A 19,551-nucleotide genomic window follows, 5' to 3' on the forward strand; every position below is an offset into this window, starting at 1 on the left:
TCATTTGTCTTTTTTCACGTAGTGTGCGGTCTTGAGTTGTACTTGTTCGAACTTGCGTGCTTCTCAGCGCTTTTTCTATAAAACTAGCAAGGTAGTCTATGTTAATATTGTGGCTAGTCTCGCTGTAATATTTTGTTATGATGATTTTTATTAAAAAATAATCTCTTTAGTTTTTTATGAGATTAGTGTCATTTAGTTATAAAATACATAAAATTAGAAGAAAAAATAAAATTATATTAGTAGAGATAATCCAACCAAAATCATAATACATTTGTCTTGCATACATATTGTACCTTACTCGTTACCTTCTTGATGTGACGACCTTGATCTACACAATAATTCTTAATCTATTATCTTAGTAAGAATTTTGATTTTTCATTATTTTATTATTAATTTTATTAATTTATTAATTTATTGTACTTTACATAGACTCTTTATTTAGGTATTTAGCTTTTTATAATATTTTGATGTTTTATAAGACTATATTTGATATGGATTCTTATTTTATTCTAACCCCAATTTTAATTATTATTTATTTTATTTTATTTAGATTCTTTATTTAGATATTTTGCTTCCCAAACTGTATAGATATTGAACTACTAATTTTTTATAATTTATAATTTCACAATCGTATTTGATATGGACTCTTTGGTTTTCAAATTTAGCTATTTATTAATAATATTTGATATAAGCTATTTTACTTAATCTATACCATTAGATGTTCATAATAATGAGTAATCTAGCTTTTTTTTGTTAATATAATATTTTCATGACCTTAAGAGTGAATGTCTTATCTTATTTTTCTCCTCAAACAATAATATAATAGATCTCGACACGCAAAGCTTTTGTGTGTTTGAAAAAAAGAAAGAAAAACATCCAACCATCAAGCCCTCAACTATACCTCGTCCTGTTTTTTTTTTAAATCCTTTGTACACATTTAAACTCTTTTTTTGAGCGGACATATTTAAACTCTGTACAACTGATCCGGCACGGGGTGACTGTACAGGCAGCTTATGCATGCACAGGCAGCCGATTCAGGAGCTTAGGCCGTGTTTGTTTGTGTTTCTGTTTTTTAGCTTTTTAAGGCTGTATTTTTGATTTGTCTGAAAAATTACTTTTGAAAATAGTCTATTAGTTTCTATAATAAATTTTTGACTTTTTAGCATATAGTTTTTCAGAAAAACACATCTCAGCGAGCTTCTCAACTTTAGTTCATTTTCCTCAGAAATAGGCTTTTAGCTTTTCTAAAAACCACTTCTTTAGAACCTCGTTTGTTCTGACTTCTGTCTTCTAACTTCTGTCAGTAACAAAAACAGAAGCAAAAGCAACAAACAAACATGAACTTAGTATAACATTGCTGTGCTGAGTCCCGTTCTCCATCCGTATCCAGGACGCTATCGAGAATGGGTTCTCAGTTATCTCAATTATTCTTGCTCCTTTGGGCCAGTTGCCGTAGCTCCCATACCCCATGTGCCGTGCAAACATAGCCACAGTTTCTCGTACGGGCAGCACCAGTCCAGCCCGTGGTTGTGCCCAACAAAGATTGCCTGTCAAGAGAAAACAATTATAATTTTACCCATTTCGTGTTATCAAAGTCGTTGTCCAAAGCAACTGGTCCAAAAGAGTTCGATGGATTAACATGCCATGATACTTAATCGTATCTCAGTACTGATGATCAGATAAAATTTAAAGTAACTAGTCTGAATCTCTGACATACCTTAACTGACGGCCTCTTGGCAGCAGTGTTAAAAAAACCGTCGGTAACCGCTCAAAAATCACCGTTACCGACCTTCTCGATCCGGTCCGGTTTCAAAAACCGCTCGGTAACCGAAATTTGAATTCAAAAAATTTGAAAAAATAAAAAATCTTTAAAAAAAACTAGACATAATTCTAAGAACTTCTGTGAAAAAAAAATTCAAAAATAATGTCGTTTGCATCATATTCTATAGGGAGAAAATTTGAAAAAAATGCAAAAAATTGAAGCGCGCGGCTCAATTATTAACTCACGTTAAGGAAAAGTGTAACATGCAAACACATATTTTTCTTGTATAAAACGTATTTTAAGAGAATCTTTAAAATTGATTTCACTTTATTTAGAGTTTTATTAAATTCTCTATGATTTTTACAAAGTTCACAAGCATAAAGTGAATATGTTAAGAAACATCACTGTAATTAATTTTTTCATGTCTACTATTATTTTTTCTACGTAAATCATAATATAAATAAGCTAATGAAAGTGGTTTCACTAATTTTTAAGGTGTGATGGGTCAGTTATGAATTAATCTAGTCGCAACACATTTACACAATCATGCATGTTACAATAACTAATTCATGAGTTCATATATTTTTAAAAGATATAGGATCATGTAAGAAGACTAACAAAATTAGTTTCATGATTTTTGGATTAGCAAAGAGTAAACTATGCATTTACCTTGGTTTAACAAATAAAATTTCTCACAGAAAATTTTGAACTTTTTTATGAGTATAAATACTTTTATCATGTAGATCATGTTACAAGGAAGCCAACAAAATTTGTTTCACTTGATTTGAAGCTCGGATGAATTAGTTATTGATTTTACAAGATTGAACCCTTTTTTAGGTTTTTTGTTGAACTGCGCTGAAATTCGATAAAACCGCTCGATAAATCGAGAAAACCGAGCGGTTACCGACCCAAACCGCTCGGTAACCGACCGAATCAAAAATGCGAGAAAATCGCTCGGTAACCGACCCAAACCGCTCGGTAACCGCTCAAAACCGCTCGGTTACCGAGAGGGCAAAAACATGATTTTTTCGTAAAAATTTAAAATTTGCCGAATGAATTTTCTCCGAATTTTTTTGAATTTTTGACCAGTAACCGCGGTTATCGCACATTTTCGGTTACCGCCGGAGCTCGGTAACCGAGCTCCGGTCGGTAAATGGAACCTTGCTTGGCAGTAACATCCAGCATACCTCATTCAGCTTCTTGTGGTGCTACATCTTCCTTGTTGATAGAGCCAACGCAGGGTTTCCTTATTTTAGATTTGGCCTTCGGAGCTACCTTGACATATGATGTGCTTGGTGTTGGAAGATATACATGCTTAGAGATAGAATTGTAAATCTGTTGTAATCTTCTAGTATTTGTTGTAATCTTCCGTTTTGTTGTGATTGCCACGGCGGGGGCTCTTCTCGTCATCTATATTAACACGCAAGGCGGCCCGGGAGGGTTCAATGCTTCCCAATCTATTTTACATGGTAATCAGAGCTTAGGTCCTTCCTCTTCCACATCCATGGCGATGGCTTCACTCTCATCTAGCTCCTCCTCATCCATGGCGGCGTTTCCGTTTGGATCCCCTCTCCTTGGCCAGTCGGTCACGGAAAAGCTCACGAAGACCAATCATCCAATTTGGAAGGCGCAAATTCTTGCGGCCCTGAGCGGTGCACAGATGGCCGTGTTCATCGACGGCAATGCTGTTGCTCCGGCTGCCACCTTGGAAATCGTCAAGAGTGGCAACGAGATCGAGAAGGTTCCAAATCCTGCGCTTGAACGCTGGGCAGCTCAAGAACAGCAAGTCCTTAGTTTCCTGCTGTCATCTCTGTCGCGCGAGATCCTTACTCAAGTCGCCACCATGCCAACAGCTGCTGATGTGTGGCGCGCAATCGAAGGTATCTTCGCCTCACAATCTCGAGCACGAGTCATTAATACTCGTATGGCGCTGTCAACAACACAGAAGGGCGTCATGACCGTCGCCGAATATTTCGGCAAGATGAAGTCTTTAGCAGATGAGATGGCATCTGCGGGCAAGAAGCTTGACGATGAAGAGCTGGTGTCTTACATCCTCGCTGGCCTCGACATCGACTACAATCCGCTTGTTTCTGCTATGGCTGCTTGAGTGGAGCCCATCACGGTGGGTGAACTATATGCGCAAATGCTCTCGTTCGAGATGCGCATGGATCTTCTTCATGGTGGCTCGCAGTCCTCCGTCAACTCTGCATCAAGAGGACGTGGTGGACGTGATGGTCGCGGACGCGGTGGCCGTGGCCGTGGAAACAGCCGTGGCCGAAGGGACTACTTCAACAACAACAGATCAAGCAACAATGGCGGCTACTCCAATCAATCCAACCGACCGATCTGTCAGCTGTGCAACAAGATCGGTCACACTGTTATCAAATGTTATAAAAGGTTTGACACCTCTTTTTCAGGAGAAGAAAGAAGTGCTGCTGTAGCTACCTCTTCATATGGTGTTGACACAAACTGGTACATCGATACGGGGGCAACAGATCATATCACAAGCGACCTTGATAAATTGACTGTGAGAGACAAGTATACTGGTAATGATCAAATTCACACAGCCAGTGGTGCAGGTATGAACATTAATCATATTGGTCATACTATTGTTCGTACCCCCAATCGCAATTTGCATCTAAACAATGTGCTTCATGTTCCTAAGGCCAACAAAAATCTTGTTTCTGTTCATCGCCTTACTACTGACAATAGAGCCTTTCTTGAATTTCACCCAAACTTCTTTTTGATCAAGGATCAGGCAACGAAGAAAACTCTTCTTCACGGCAGGTGTAAGGGTGGTCTTTATCCTTTGCCGCCGGCTTCCTCATCATCTAGTCCAAGCCGACAAGTTTGTGGTGCCATCAAACCTTCACCCACAAGATGGCACAGTCGTTTGGGTCATCCGTCTCTATCTATAGTCCAACAAGTCGTTAGTAGAAATAAACTTTCATGTTCAGATAAGTTCAATAAAGAGTCTGTGTGTGATGCATGTCAAAAGGTCAAGAGCCATCAGTTACCTTACCCTAAGTCTACAAGTGTCTCAAGTTTCCCTTTAGAACTTGTGTTTTCAGATGTTTGGGGCCCTGCACCCAGTTCTGTTGGACGAAATAAATATTATGTTAGCTTTATTGATGATTATAGCAAGTTTACATGGATTTACTTGCTTAAAGAAAAATCTGAAGTTTTTCAAAAATTTCATGAGTTTCAGAGTTTTGTAGAAAGATATTTTAGCAGAAAGATCATCACCATGCAAACAGATTGGGGAGGCGAGTAAAAAAAGTTGAATAGCTTCTTCCAGAAAATTGGCATTTCCCATCATGTCTCATGTCCTTATGCTCATCAGCAAAACGGCTCGGCAGAAAGAAAGCACCGTCATATAGTAGAGGTTGGTCTAGCCCTTCTTGCTCATGCTTCTATGCCACTTAAATTCTGGGATGAAACTTTTGTTACTGCTACATATTTAATCAACCGTCTTCCCAGCAAGGTCATACAATATTCTACCCCCTTGGAATATCTATTTCATGAAAAACCAAATTACAATTTCCTTCGCACGTTTGGTTGTGCGTGCTGGCCGAATCTTCGACCATATAACTCTCAAAAGCTCCAATTTCGTTCTAAGCAATGTGTCTTCCTGGGATATAGTTCTCTCCATAAAGGATTCAAGTGCTTAGACATATCTGAAGGGCGTGTCTATATATCTAGGGATGTTGTGTTTGATGAAAATGTTTTCCCTTTTGCTCTTCTTCATCCCAATGCTGGTCCTCTTCTTCGGTCTGAAATCTTCTTGCTTCCCATTAATCTCCAAAATCCATCACATATTGATCAAGGGGGTGTAACATTAGGTGATCAATCTATGATTAATGATTCTGCTGCTAATATTTCTTGTGAAGAACAGCTACCAGGTGAAAACAGGGTGCATGGCGGCAGCAGCGCTAATCCCGGCGTCTTCAGCAGCGCTAATCCCGGCGTTTTCAGTACTGGCGGTGTAGTACATGGAGGCGTCTTCAGTACTGGCGATGTAGACAGCAGTACTTTTCCCGGCAATCCTTCGCACGGAAACAGCAGTGATTCTCCTGGCGTTCTTCCCGAGCAGACATCACCTCCGGTCCCCGAGCATGCGCCTGATGATGCGCTCTTCAGCACAACTTCAGACTCCGTGCGGGCTTCTGCGACAGTCGCGTCCGGATCTCTCTCAGCTGAGCCAGGACCGATGTCACATCCTGCGCCTGAGTTACCGCCTGGATCTTCTGCGCCAGAACAACAGGTGACCGAGCAAACAGTGCTGACAAGACCAGTTACTAGATCAAGGCAAGGTATTACAAAACCAAAAGTCTATACAGATGGTACAATAAGGTATGCTTTCCTGACTGCTACTGGTGAACCACAAAATGTTCAAGAAGCATTTGGTAGTAAAGATTGTAAAAAGGCTATGGAAAATGAATATTCTGCTCTCATGAAAAATAATACATGGCATTTAGTTCCACCTTGCAAAGGAAGAAATATTATAGATTGTAAGTGGGTCTATAAAGTTAAAAGAAAGGCTGATGGTACAATTGATAGATACAAGGCTCGTTTAGTTGCTAAAGGATTTAAACAACGATATGGAATTGACTACGAGGACACCTTCAGTCCTGTAGTCAAAGCTGCCACTATTCGTATTATCTTGTTTGTTGCAGTGTCAAAGGGTTGGAATCTTCGCCAATTGGATGTACAGAATGCATTTCTTCATGGCGTTCTAGAGGAAGAAGTCTATATGAAGCAACCACCAGGTTTTGAGGATAAGACCAGACCACATCATATATGTAAGTTAGATAAGGCCTTGTATGGCTTGAAACAAGCACCTAGAGCATGGTACTTCAGGTTGAGCATGAGGTTACAGGATCTTGGTTTTGTTGCTTCAAAGACTGATACTTCATTATTTTTCTTCAACAAGGGCAAAATCACAATTTTTGTGTTGGTGTATGTTGATGATATCATTGTTGCCAGTTCATCTCAGGATGCCACCAAGGCTTTGCTTCGGAACTTGGAGAAGGATTTTGCCCTCAAGGATCTAGGTGATCTTCATTATTTCCTGGGCATAGAAGTAAAAAGGACACATAATGGTCTATTGTTAACACAAGAGAAGTATACTTCAGATATATTAAAACGTGCAGGTATGTACAACTGTAAACCAGCCTGTACACCCTTATCTACTGCAGAAAAACTCACAGCCAAAGGAGATCTACTGGGTCCTGATGATTCTACACAATATAGAAGCTTAGTTGGTGCACTTCAATATTTAACTTTAACTAGACCTGATATTTCTTTCTCTGTGAATAAAGTATGCCAGTTCTTACATGCACCCACCACTCTGCACTGGTCTGCAGTAAAAAGGATTTTGAGGTATCTTAAAGGTACCTTAGGTATTGGTTTAAGTTTTGGGAGATCGTCATCTATGTTAGTTAGTGCCTTTTCAGATGTAGATTGGGCTGGATGTCCAGATGACAGAAGGTCACCAGGTGGCTTTGCAGTATTCCTTGGTTCTAATCTTGTGTCATGGAGTGCCAGGAAACAAGCCACTGTATCAAGATCAAGTACAGAGGCAGAATATAAATCTTTAGCCAATGCAACTGCTGAGATAATATGGGTACAGACATTATTACAAGAACTTGGCATCTCTTGTCCTTCAGCAGCGTGTCTTTGGTGTGACAATATTGGTGCAACATATTTGTCAGCTAATCCAGTATTTCATGCAAGAACTAAACATATTGAAGTTGATTACCATTTTGTACGAGAACGTGTTGCACGCAAGGTCCTGGACATTCGATTTATATCTTCAAAGGATCAAATAGCTGATGGGTTCACAAAGTCTCTTCCTACTCAGCAGTTAAAAAAATTCAGATGCAATCTTAACTTGTGCAAGTTATGATTGAGGGGGGCTGTTGGAAGATATACATGCTTAGAGATAGAATTGTAAATCTGTTGTAATCTTCTAGTATTTGTTGTAATCTTCCGTTTTGTTGTGATTGCCACGGCGGGGGCTCTTCTCGTCATCTATATTAACACGCAAGGCGGCCCGGGAGGGTTCAACGCTTCCCAATCTATTTTACACTTGGTATATGCCAAAATGTTAGATCAGGGATCCTGCAGTGCTCAAGGGTTGCCAAAAAAAATAACATACTGGTATCAGTATGATGAACAAACAAGTTAACGTTCTCCAAAACTATTGTTTCTGACCTTCCATTTGGATTAAGGAACTGAGACTATCTCTGAAACCAGTTGACCTGAGCACTAGATACGACTTGTCTGTATGACCCGCCACCAGAATCAAGAAAGTACAGGAGCAGAGCCGGATCTTCTTGGGTACGTGAGAGCACTTGCAACACGTAGTTCGACACACCAGGCCACAGGTCCTCGAGGCCGTTTGTTGAATAGGACAATCTGTTCTTACCGATTTCGGCTGTCATGAGGTCAATCCGCGGAGTCCCTCGAAAGCTGCATCCTTGATCATCACCTTTTTTTTAAGATCCGGAACATTAAACATTATCGGCATATATTAATAAGGCGAGGAGAGAATACAAAGCGCGAGAAGCGCCAACAATCCAGCTAGCTTTGCAAGCTCGCTAAGAGAGCTGTAAAAGGCAAAAAGGGCGGGTCAAAAACTAGACTGACTACTCGCTAGGTAAGGGGGGCAACTAGATCGACAATTTTCCCTGCTGCCTCGTCTTGAAACTCGGAAACGATTCGCGCCACTGTCTTGAAATGCTGTCTTCGTCTTCAATGGAACCCCAATCGAGCTCCTCTGGCCTGTCAGCGTCGCACTCCGGGTAGGAGGCCGGTCTGGGTGGGGATGGGCGGGGTGGGGAGTATTTAGTGGTCGCCGGCGATTTGGTGGCCGCCGGGGTCGTGGTGACCGCGGGCGGGGGGAGGGGTTGCTCTCTCGCTCACTCATGGTCGCACGCGCATCTTGATCATCACCTTACACGCTCAAAAGTAAGCTCCATCAACGGAAGAAATCAAGGGATTAAAAAAGCTGTCATGTCGACTTGTCTATACTGAACTGAAGCAGTGCACGGTTTTTCATTTCTTCAGTTTCAGTTTACCTGAAACGGACGTGCTTGCCGGTGGGCAACGCAGCGGTGGAACACCTGCAGGGGAGAACCACTCGCGAGGCCACTCGAATGGCATGTCACCGTGGTTCCCGAACACGGTCGTACATGGGACCCCCCTGCCTCTCTGGTCGGAGAAAATGCTCTGTCCCAGTACAAGCTCGCGTTGGGAACCGGGAGATTGTTCGCCGTCACAAGATCGCAAAGGTACACCACGGAGTCTGGAAATTCCATGGCATAGAGGAGTTTCAGGGGAAAAGACTGCAATTTTGCAGATGCAAATGCACGGGAGAAACAGGGCAGGCACCGGACCGGGCTTCTCGGCGTCGAGGACGGCGGCCATGACGCGGTCGGAGCCGGCGTCCTGCTCGGGGGCCCAGTCCGTCCACGCGTCCTCGCCGTAATGCAGGTCCGCGAAGAGCGCCACCTTGAACAACCTGCCCGACGCGACGCCGGGAGTCAGCCGAGGGTCGCCCGCGCTCCGCCGGCGGCCGCAGCCCCGCGGCGCTCAGCACCAGAGCGGCGGCGAGCAGGGCGCCGGCTGCCGCGAGGCTGTGCCACCACCGCATCTCGCACGACGGTCCTACGAATTTGTTGCGTTCTTGGTGGAGCACTTGGGCTGTGAGAGTGAGACGTGACGCCTGGCGGTTGTGGTACCATGGCAGCTGGACCAAAAAGCAGCTAGTGATTATTAGTAGCAACTTCAGATGCTGTGACTTTGGTCATTCGAAAAAAAAAATCATGTCATTATAAATATCACTATTTTAAAATATATCATTACAAATATGATATTCAGAAACATGTTATTACAAATCTTTTAAAATTGTATTAATACCATTACCATTATAAATTAGTACATCCCGTAATGATATAGCTTTAATTTTAGTAGATATGTAATGTCATAAATTCAAATTTTAGGAGATTTATAATAGCATAGGTCGAATTTTCAGAAGATTTGTAATGATATTGATCTAATTTAAAAAATATATAATGGTTTTTTTTTCAAATACCAGATTTGTAATGGTATATTTTTAAATCATAATATTTATATTGATATGAATTTAATTAATACTTAAAAAGAAAGAAAGTGACGCCGCCACTGGTGCGCTGCTGCATCTGCCTGTCGTAGTGTGCACCGAATCAGGGTCGATGAGGACATACTAATTCATCAAGTAATGTGTTGCTTCATTTCGTTACGCCAATGATCACGAGACATCGTAAGTATATTAGCGTAAAAACTGGTATAACTGGTAAATACATGTATATATTTATACTATTACATATATGTATTTATATAACATCTATTAAAAATTAAAAATACAAAGCTGAAAGATTGATGAAATCATCTAATTTTTTTTATCTTAATAAGATATACAAGAATCAAATATAGAGTTTGATTACTGATGATTAGGAGGTGCAATCAACTACACTATTCATTTAATCTTAAGCTTGATTATTTACGTAGATTAGTGTTAGATGAGAAGGATACGAAAGGAAAACAAAATGGCATCTATCTTATGCAGAACGATGATAACTTTTAAGATCTTCCGCAAAGAGGGGGCAGTGTCGGAGCTTGATGAGGATTACAGAGGGGTCAAGCTAAGTAAGAAGGTTGCAGGGGGCAAGCATGCATATGTTAGTTGCGCGGTCAGCCGATAAGTACCGTACCTGAACAGAATAGTTAGAGAGCACGGGAGCTATGGCCACCTTTGGCCACAAGGAACCTCCGCCCCTGACGGGGGGTATGTTGCTGAGAGTGACAAAAAAATAAAGCAACAAGAGTTAGAAAGCGGGCTCTAGAATATGCTTTGGTTATTTATTTAGGTCGTTTATACTTAGATATTATAAAATTTATCTTTTATAATATTATTATAATATCTCTTCATTATTATAATATTTTTTTATTTCCAATAATTATCATATTTTTTATCTTCCATTACTCTCTTACTTTCTCAAAACTCGTAAACATACTTAATAAACAGTAATACAGTGGGCTCCTTCCGCCCGTGCCGTATTTGTACTGTAGCACTGGATAATAGATCAGCTGAAGTCGGCCTTAATCCTACTACTACTAGCATCCTTTTTTTAATCAACTACTGCCCTATGTGTTAGGCTGCAATTTGCCGACGAAAAAAGTTTTTTTCTTTGTGAATGTATTTATGGTATTTTTCTCTAAAGTCGCATTTGCCACTTGTCTCTAACGTCTACCACTTCAATGGAATTCTAGACAGAGGAAAATGACGAATAGAGAGCTCGTGTTGTCGCTTCAAAAATGATTGTCTACGATAGATTTGTGGGTTACATAAAGATAACCGATTTTTTTTACGCATTTGCTATTTGTCATTTCACCTACTTTTTTGTCCATGAGATATGCTTAAAGATTCGTTCTTTTGTAGCGGGTTCAATGATTTATGAACTTTCGCATGGCTTTTTTTTTTTCATTTCACCCACTAATCTAGTGAACATAGTATTACAGAAAAAATCATCACTACTGGTTTAAAAATTATATCACTCCTGATTTTTGAACCGGCAGTGAATAAACGGTAGTGATAAAGTGATAATCTATAATTATCACTATCGGTTCGTAAACATATATGATTCTAACAATTTGTATACTTATCGCTGTCGGTTTCAGCTACGAACCAGCAGTGAATCCAGGACAAACATAAAAAATTAAGCATTAATCATTAATTTAAATGAGATTAATATTACTAATCACTATATTAATAGAGTTTATATTATAAATCCTACTGTACACAAAAAGCTATCATCGTGCATACGACAGCGTGCAAAAATCCTAAACGTGCACATCTAAGCTACCCGCGGCCTAGATGTTACTCGATCCATGACCAGAAATCGTCATCGTCATCGTCCTCATCGCGTTGTCGAGGTCGTCCCCAGCCTCCTCCTCCTCTTTCTTCTTGTCCTCGTCCTCCTCTAATGAGCTAATATCACTGTCGAGTTATATTATGAATCGACAATGATAATTTAAATATCAATGTCAGTTTATAACACGAACTGATATATTAACCGATAGTGTTAATCACTATTACTGTCAGTTTTTATTAGTTTGACTTTTTATATACTCTGAAATTTTTAAACCGACAATGAAAAAAAGCATAGACGATCTTTTTCTGTAGCAGTGATATCCACTTATTTTAGAAGTACAATACATTTCTACAAAAGATTGATTACATACTTGGAGTCCTATAATAGTTTTGTCACCGTGACAACTGACAGCCATATCGCTGATTTGCTACCACACTAGTCCACATTACTAAATCTTTCTAATTTCTCAACTAAAAAAATTCTAACTCCTCTATGACACATGATGACAATCCACATCATAAGGTGTTTGCTGATTTTTGTGTTGGGGTTGTGTGTCATAAAAAAAAAACTCAACAAAAAGGAGCACCGTGCGCACAAGATGATATGGGCTGCCAGCCTGCCATCATGGCAAAAACAGGGTGGCATGTCTGCCAAGGTGGCAAAATCACTCTCAAAAGCGGCATCATGGTTAATTGATCCGTATTATAAAATATGAGGATTTTTTCAAGCAAACAAAAATTAAGGATTAAATGGACAAAAAAGGGGTAAGCAGATAAACACGACACTTCAAGAGTAATGGACCTTTTTCCTAAAAAACTAAACGTGTACAATTATCGTATTAGGGCATATATATAGTGAGATGACGCCAGCTATTTATAAGAGATGCTATAAAGAATACATACGATTGTTAATCACAAATATAAAATAGGTCTTATAAATCGGCCGATCACTATAAATTTTTAATGAATCAATAGTGATAAAATATTACTATCAATTTATAAATAGTAAGATAAATCAATCGTTATACTTAAAAATCGATAATAATAAGACATCATTCTCTCATATTAAAAACTGACACCAATATTACCGCTCTCGGTCGTTAATACCAACGGCAGTGGAGCTTGAGCGGACCCTGAAAAATCGATGGACTCTGGTTTTTGTTCGTGCCTCTGTTCCGACCCCCCAAATCAAGCCCCTCCCCCAAATCGAGCGAAGCTTCCAAGGCCGGCGACCTCCAGTACAAGTCGCTCATCCGTCTCCGCCGTCGTCGCTCAGGTTGAGGCTGTGCTTGGTGCTCTGCGTTGTTCCCTTGCTGCTTTGTATCGGGTGCTCGCACTGTGCGGAGCGAGCTCGGGGGAGTGACAAGCTCGCGCGCCTTCCGCAGATCTGCTTCGAGGAGGTGCGCGGCGGTGTGCTCCTGGGTCCCGGGGGTTCCTGTGATTTGAGGGGAGTTTTGTTTTTCTTTTCCTTGCCTCGGTCCCTCGTCGTCTTCCTTTTGGTTGGTTCCCTGCCCTGCGTGTTTCCTCTTTTCTCCTGGAGCGTTGCCAGATTGCCGATTGGTGGGTGCTCCTGTTTCGTTCGTCAGATGCATTTCTGGTGGGGAATTCGGATTCTAGCTGGTCTGAGTGCTTCTGTGCAGGACCGATCAATAGTGCCAGGTAGAGCGGCCGTCCTACCTTTTCACGGTGAAACCTCCGTGCTGACCTCTCAGCACCGTATTTTTCATCTTCGACGGCACTGATTCATGGTGGAGTGGACGACTCCGCCCTACCTGTATCTTTTTTTTTTAGCTGGATCCACTACAGTGTGGAGGTGTACCGATTTTTTATTCTTTGGTTTGACTCTCTGTCTTGACTTGATTTGGTTGCTTGTTAGTGTCTGTTTGTCTGAGAAATGGCAATGCAAAGATAATTCCTTTGCTTTCAGATAGTTCTGCCGCTGCCCACTGGAGTCTTTAAAATTCGGAAGTGTTTACCTTGTGCCATGTTCTTACGGTTCTTTGCGCCCTGTGTAGTGAGTTGACGAGTCACGGAGATGTGGGAGTCCAGAAGGTTGTAGCAAGGTCTTGTCTTGATTTCTCAAGGAAGGATGGAGTACCGGGCTTTGCAGCTCGGCGTGCCGCTGGCCTTTCTACTGGCCGCTGGCCTGTGGTTCCCGTTCGCGCTGGCCGACTTGCTCGACAAGGACATCTTCTCCGATTTCTTCTGCGAAGCACCAGACATCGCGTGGGTAGTGTGTGCGGCGAGGTCCACGACGGCGATCCGAGCTCCACAACGGCGGACCCGAGCTCCCGCCGCCGGCACGCAGTGACGGCAGCCGAGCTGCCGGTGCACAACAACCGGCAGCAGCACTAGTTCTGGTTTCAAAATCGAGAGTAAAAGCTAGCATTGTAGCACATATAGATAATATAATATATAAGATATTGGGTGGGTTGGTTATAAGTAATTTAAATGATATTTAATTGTTAAATGATATGTAGAAAATTAAAGTTATAATAACATGGGGTATCTATATAATGAGAAAAATTGTTTTTTTTATAAGAGTGGTTATCTTATATTTTAGAATGTTTGTTTTAGATGATATTATTTTTCTCTATATTTTTGCATGTTAGATAAAATCTAGGTGACTTTTTTTCTATATGGTTGACTTTATCTTATTGTACATGTCCTGAAGTGATGTGAAAAAGAGAGAAATACCGTCTAGTATTTAACAGACGTTTATTGTGTAGTTTGTTGTCGTCTAAATTATTGTATAGATGATTATTGATGTCTATAATATTGCATATGATGTTTACCGACAATGCTGTAGACAATATATTAGAAATGACATGAGTGAATCGTGTAAACAATCGTTGTGTATACAACTCTATATGCCCTTAGAAAGAACTCAAAAGATGTAGACGAGCGCGTATATAGCCAGCCATGCATGACACCTACTAATCTGTCTCGTGGTACACAACGTCGACCCCGACCCGAGCAAACAAACACTCAGCGGGCGCAGCGAATTTCTGTACAGGTGTGGTATGCACAGACGCCAATACGCATGCAACTTCAAGTCATGGATCGATTTGTCAGGCGCCGAAGGTGATGGGATAGACCCTGTCTGTGCTTGGGTAGAAGAGCCCCCAGTTCTGCTCCACGCCGGCCTCCTTGAGGTTCTCGTTGAACATGGCGAACACGTACGCCTCCACCTTCCGCGGCCGCCGCGGCGTGCCCTTGCACACGTGGTCCACCAGGTTCTGGTTGTACGTCCTCGCGTTCTCCAACGACGCCGCGGGGCCGCCGGCCGACGGCCACCCGGTCTCCGACACCACGATGCGCACGTGCGGTCCCCCGAGCTTCTCCACCGCTGTGTACAACGCGTCCACCGTCGCGTCGAACAGGTTCTGGTACCCGTACTCCCCATCCTGCACCACGGTCCCCTGCGCCGTGAACAGCGCGAAGCTCATGTCCATGGACCCGAGGTTGAGGGTGTAGAGGAAGTAGGGGTACAGGTTGGCCAGGAGAGGGGCGCGAGTCCTCTGCAAGAAGGGCACCACGTAGCTCATGAACGACCTCGCCTCTTCGGTGAACTCGCCGGCCGACGGCGGGATGTGGACGGCGATGGTGCCCTGCGATATGGCCGTCGTGACCTTGATGTGGCCCAGGCCGGCCGCGGCGAGCGCGGCGTGGACGTTCTCCATGGCCGGGACGAGGAACTGCGTCTCGCCGATGGGGACCTCATTGCCCACGACGAGGTACCGGAACGAGACGCCCGGGTGGGCCTCGATGTTCTGGCGGACCCACTCGACCGCGGCGGACTCGCTGGAGGCCAGGGTGGGCACGACGTCGTTGGGCGCGCCGACGACGACTCTGATGCCGCTGCCGCCGAGGGCACCGAGCGCGGCGGGGTCCGGCCAGTAGAGGCGCACGATGGTGAAGCCGTTGTCGCGGAGCATGCCCACCACGGTGCTCGCGGGCGGCAGGTTGTCGCCGCTCGTGCCGTAGCACACACCAACGGACGCCGCCCCTGCATTAAGCCCCATTGATCCAGACAAGTGAGCAGCAGCTAATGCCTGTACATACGGATTAGCATCCAACTATTATATCACCACAAGATTAAAGATCAAAGCCTGTGGTTTTGTGCAGCGTAGAATCTGCCATTTATATCGATCGACAAGCTAGTACTGTATGTACTAAGAGCATATGCGTGGAAGAATCGATGCGTGAACTGGAGATGAACACATCACGAAGATGAGTGAACTTTTTTTCGAGAACGTGAAAACGAGTAAACTGAAAGAAGAGGAATTAATCCATCATGTCATGTGTACTTGAGCATATGCGTGGAAGTATCCGATCGATTTGATTCGTTAGATGTTCCTTGTCGCCAAGGGTTACGTTGTGATGGTAGCACGCCTTGTACGAACGTGCCGATGCACGTACCTCTAGTCCTCCACTAGCAGGATCAACTATGGAGTGTGCAGGACGTTCAGAAAAGGGCGGGCTTAAGACGGTTCAAAGTTCAGACGTCTTTTCTGACCTTTTCTCTGTTATGGTGAAAGAAACAGACATGTAATTGAAACATGTAGATTTATTCCTGCAAATTCCAAAACTGCACTCTGTTTTCTTTATGTAGTGCTCTTTGATGGTACATGCTGCTAACTTACGTTGATTACATTCTATATTTTTTTACTATATGTTCTGCATTCTTCCAAGGAGCCACCCAGGTCAACCACATGTCATGCAGTGGAGCTCGCTCTGGACCAAAAATCAACTGCCTAAATCAGGTGTTTTCTCGGTCCACGATTGGATGGCTAGAACATGTCTTCTTCCTTCCTCTCGCTCCTCGCCCCCACCCTATCTGCGGTGTGGCCTCCTCTGTCTTTGGCGTCTCTCTCGCCGTTAGCACTGATCACGAGTTGTACTCTGCTGCACATAGCGAGCAGCGTTCTCACCGTCTCACCGCCCTGTCCTCATGTCTGTCACCACTGTCGGGCCCACCTACTTCCCCGGGTAACCCTTTAAATCCGGAAAGCACACAGGTGATCCAAAAATCCTGTGCGTGAGCCCTAAATCTGGTTGGCCATGGTGTGCACAGTGGTGGCAGCGGTGACGACTGAAATTTTTGGCGTTTTCAGACGGCTGAAATTTGGGAGGAGTGGACTAATAAGGGTTGATCAAGGTAAAATTAAGTGGCTGCGAGCTACTTTCTAAAATGTTCTATAAAAGCTTCTGTTCCAACGTCTGCAACAGGACCGTTGGTAAGTCCTCTTCTCATGTCCACCTCGCCTTCAAAAGGGAACAAAAAAAATCCGTTTTTTTCTAAAACGAAGAGGAACAAAAGTTGTCCATCTCGACGGACGACAGCAAGCAGTAACTGCTGCTTTGCTGCTACTGCTAATTCCGGGACTCGATTGCCTTACAAGCAACACCGATCAGTGCCAAACGAAAGGCAATGGCAACATTAAGCAAGCTTAATTTTCCTCATGAAGGTACTCGAGACCGAACGAAATTGGCCGTGCATGTGCATGATGAAATCGATCAGTTAGCCATGCACTAACCTGTCAGAGCTACATTTCACCAGCCAATTAAATGATACTGCATTTCTAAAAGAATTAAACGATAGTAGTACTATAGAGTACGTATGCACGTACACAGAAAATAAAGCTGGTATGCAATCAAGCATCATGGGATTTAATGACATTGCAATCCTAACAGAATCTAGCAAAGAAACTATTCAAGAATATGCATGCATGTACTAGGTTCAACTAATCAACAACGCAAAGAAACTAATCAAGAATGCACGGACGGATACGAAACCAACCAATAAAATTAACAGATCGACGAAGGCTTTGCTTGCACGAACGAATTTGCAAAAAGGAAAAAGAAATCCTTCGGATTCGCGTAGTTACGCTAATATCGACTGCAAAGATGCAATAAATTTGGCTACTTGTGTTCATAGACGCCGCTGGCTACTCTTTCCTTGTCCTAGGTAACGCTCTTCATGCAGAGAGGGACCTTGAGCATGAAACGGTAGATAGCAGTATCTAGAAACAAATTTCCATCCAACTGCAGGTTCATCTAGAGAGAGAGAGAGAGAGAGAGAGAGAGAGAGAGAGTACCTCCAAGTATGGAGACAAAGACTCCGAGAAGCAACGCCATGTCGAAGCCGAACAGGGGAGATGCCGCTGCACCTTGTGTCGCCATTGATCTCTCTATCTAGCTAGACTCTCCTCGGCAACGTTTCCGAAACTAGATAGCGGGAACGATGACTAGCCCAAGCTCTAATTTAAGCTGATCTCAAAGCTGTGGCCTGGCCTCCGTCACTACCTGAAGCAGTCCTCTTTTATAGATGTTGAACACACACAGAAGTTGGGCGGGCATGCAGAACTTCAGAACAAATGTATTGTACGTCTTTGCAGGTCAGAGTTTGGCCCATTTCAACATAAGGACGACGATTCCGGCCACAACAATATCGATTGCGTCATAGGTAGGTTCCAGTGTCTGGTAGGAGAAGTCGCACCTCCTGTATACTTGGTTGCTCGCTCATTAGAATTGGGAAAAAAAAAAGAGCAGAGCTTTTGTGTTCCTTAAAGAACTGAAAGAACAGGCTTATAGTACTAATCACTGATCTGAAGTTCTGAACCCAACTGCGCCCAACTCTTCTCTTATCTAGTTATCTTCCTTAATTTCCTTTTGAAGGCTCAGCTGCTAGCTTTCCAAGTTCCAAACAACATTTTTGGACAATGTGCACATATGGTTCCAATGTGCACCTTGGCGGTTTATAACTACCGCTGCAGACATATTAGGTGCACCAAATGCTTGAGCACCCGCTGCAAACGTACTAGCTGACTCTGGACCTGCCTATAGCGCTAGGTAAGATTTTGTCATTCTCATTCCCTCATCAACACTAACCAGGCATCTGATTTACAGGGTAAGTTTTTCGCAAGTGTCACGGGGGATATCTGCACAGTAATAGTTGAACTTGCAGTAATTAGTGACCGTTTATGGTGAAGCAGACTAGTGGAGCCGGACGTCGGACCGAGCAGAGCCACTGGCGATTCGGTTTTGTGGACGTCAAAACGAAGTGCAGGTTTGTGCTCCAGTAGCTATGTGAACTCTGTGATGTAGGTCATATGCCAGATTCTGTTTAAGGTATTATAATATAATTGATGTATGATTTTGATATAATTCTCTTAAAAAAATATATATTCAGCTACTGATCTGGTACTATAAAATGGTGAAGTAACTCATATGAGATGCATAGTCTAATCCAAAATGGGGTTCGAGAGTTAGTGGTCGGTGTCGAAGCCGGTCAAGCTCGGGGACGCGAGTGGAGGAGGACCGGATCTAGAGGAGACAAAGGAGAGACCATGCTCTTCACCCACCCTCGCATCCTGCGTCCTGCATCCACTAGCATTGCAAATTCGCAACACAGGCAACTCGAGCTCTGCAATGGATGTGTTCTTCCTTCTTGAGGAAGCAATCAGTAGCATGGTAGGGGGAAAATGGCCTCCAGTTTTCTCACAGATTTATAAAAGGAACCTATAAATAGATGCATGTACTAGATTCCATCTTCCAATTTCCAGACGTCGTCATTCTCACAAGGCACGAAGATTCATAGCGGAACCAATAAATCGGTGTGCCAATGCGGAAGGGACAGAATAGGGACAGCAAAATACAGAGGGAGAATGAGGTGCTATTCGCGCCGTGGTTGGAGCATGGGAGAGAGCGTCAGGGTCGACGCCGTGCGAGAGGGACGGGCAGCCATGAGGGACATTAGGGTTCACACACGAGGACACGACAGCTCGCGCGAGCAGCAGAGATTCCTGTTGACGTGAAATGTGGTCACGCTAAACATCGAGCACACCGTGTACAAGTTGAACCAAAAATT

At 43.0% G+C, this 19,551-nt stretch overlaps 1 protein-coding gene, 1 non-coding gene and 1 pseudogene across 2 annotated transcripts; 1 reads left to right on the forward strand and 2 right to left on the reverse strand.

Annotated features, from left to right (window-relative positions):
- Positions 1-1,290: 1,290 nt before the first annotated feature.
- On the reverse strand, positions 1,291-9,468 carry LOC133908323 (probable inactive purple acid phosphatase 16; annotated as a pseudogene).
- Positions 3,783-3,921, forward strand: LOC133910340 (small nucleolar RNA Z247). The gene has a single exon (XR_009908511.1). It is a non-coding gene; the product is annotated as a small nucleolar RNA Z247 (small nucleolar RNA).
- Positions 9,469-14,468: 5,000 nt separating the features above from the next.
- LOC133909579 (lichenase-2-like) lies at positions 14,469-18,337 on the reverse strand. Its single transcript, XM_062352069.1, has 2 exons — positions 17,780-18,337; positions 14,469-15,687 (listed from the first exon to the last, which is right to left on the reverse strand). The coding sequence occupies exons 1-2, from the start codon at positions 17,862-17,864 to the stop codon at positions 14,750-14,752; spliced, it is 1,023 nt and encodes a 340-aa protein (XP_062208053.1). The 5' UTR covers positions 17,865-18,337; the 3' UTR covers positions 14,469-14,749.
- Positions 18,338-19,551: the final 1,214 nt, after the last annotated feature.

The sequence above is a fragment of the Phragmites australis genome, chromosome 2, assembly GCF_958298935.1.
Source record: "Phragmites australis chromosome 2, lpPhrAust1.1, whole genome shotgun sequence".
In the NCBI taxonomy this organism is placed as follows: domain Eukaryota; kingdom Viridiplantae; phylum Streptophyta; class Magnoliopsida; order Poales; family Poaceae; genus Phragmites; species Phragmites australis.

What these genes read in the sequence shown, in the direction of transcription:
- LOC133909579 (XM_062352069.1), bottom strand. Translation starts at nt 17,864, where the DNA reads ATGGCGACACAAGGTGCAGCGGCATCTCCCCTGTTCGGCTTCGACATG. An exon ending in CTTTGTCTCCATACTTGGAG is followed by an intron (nt 15,688 to 17,779) that starts GTACTCTCTCTC and finishes GGCTTAATGCAG; the next exon opens with GGGCGGCGTCCGTTGGTGTG.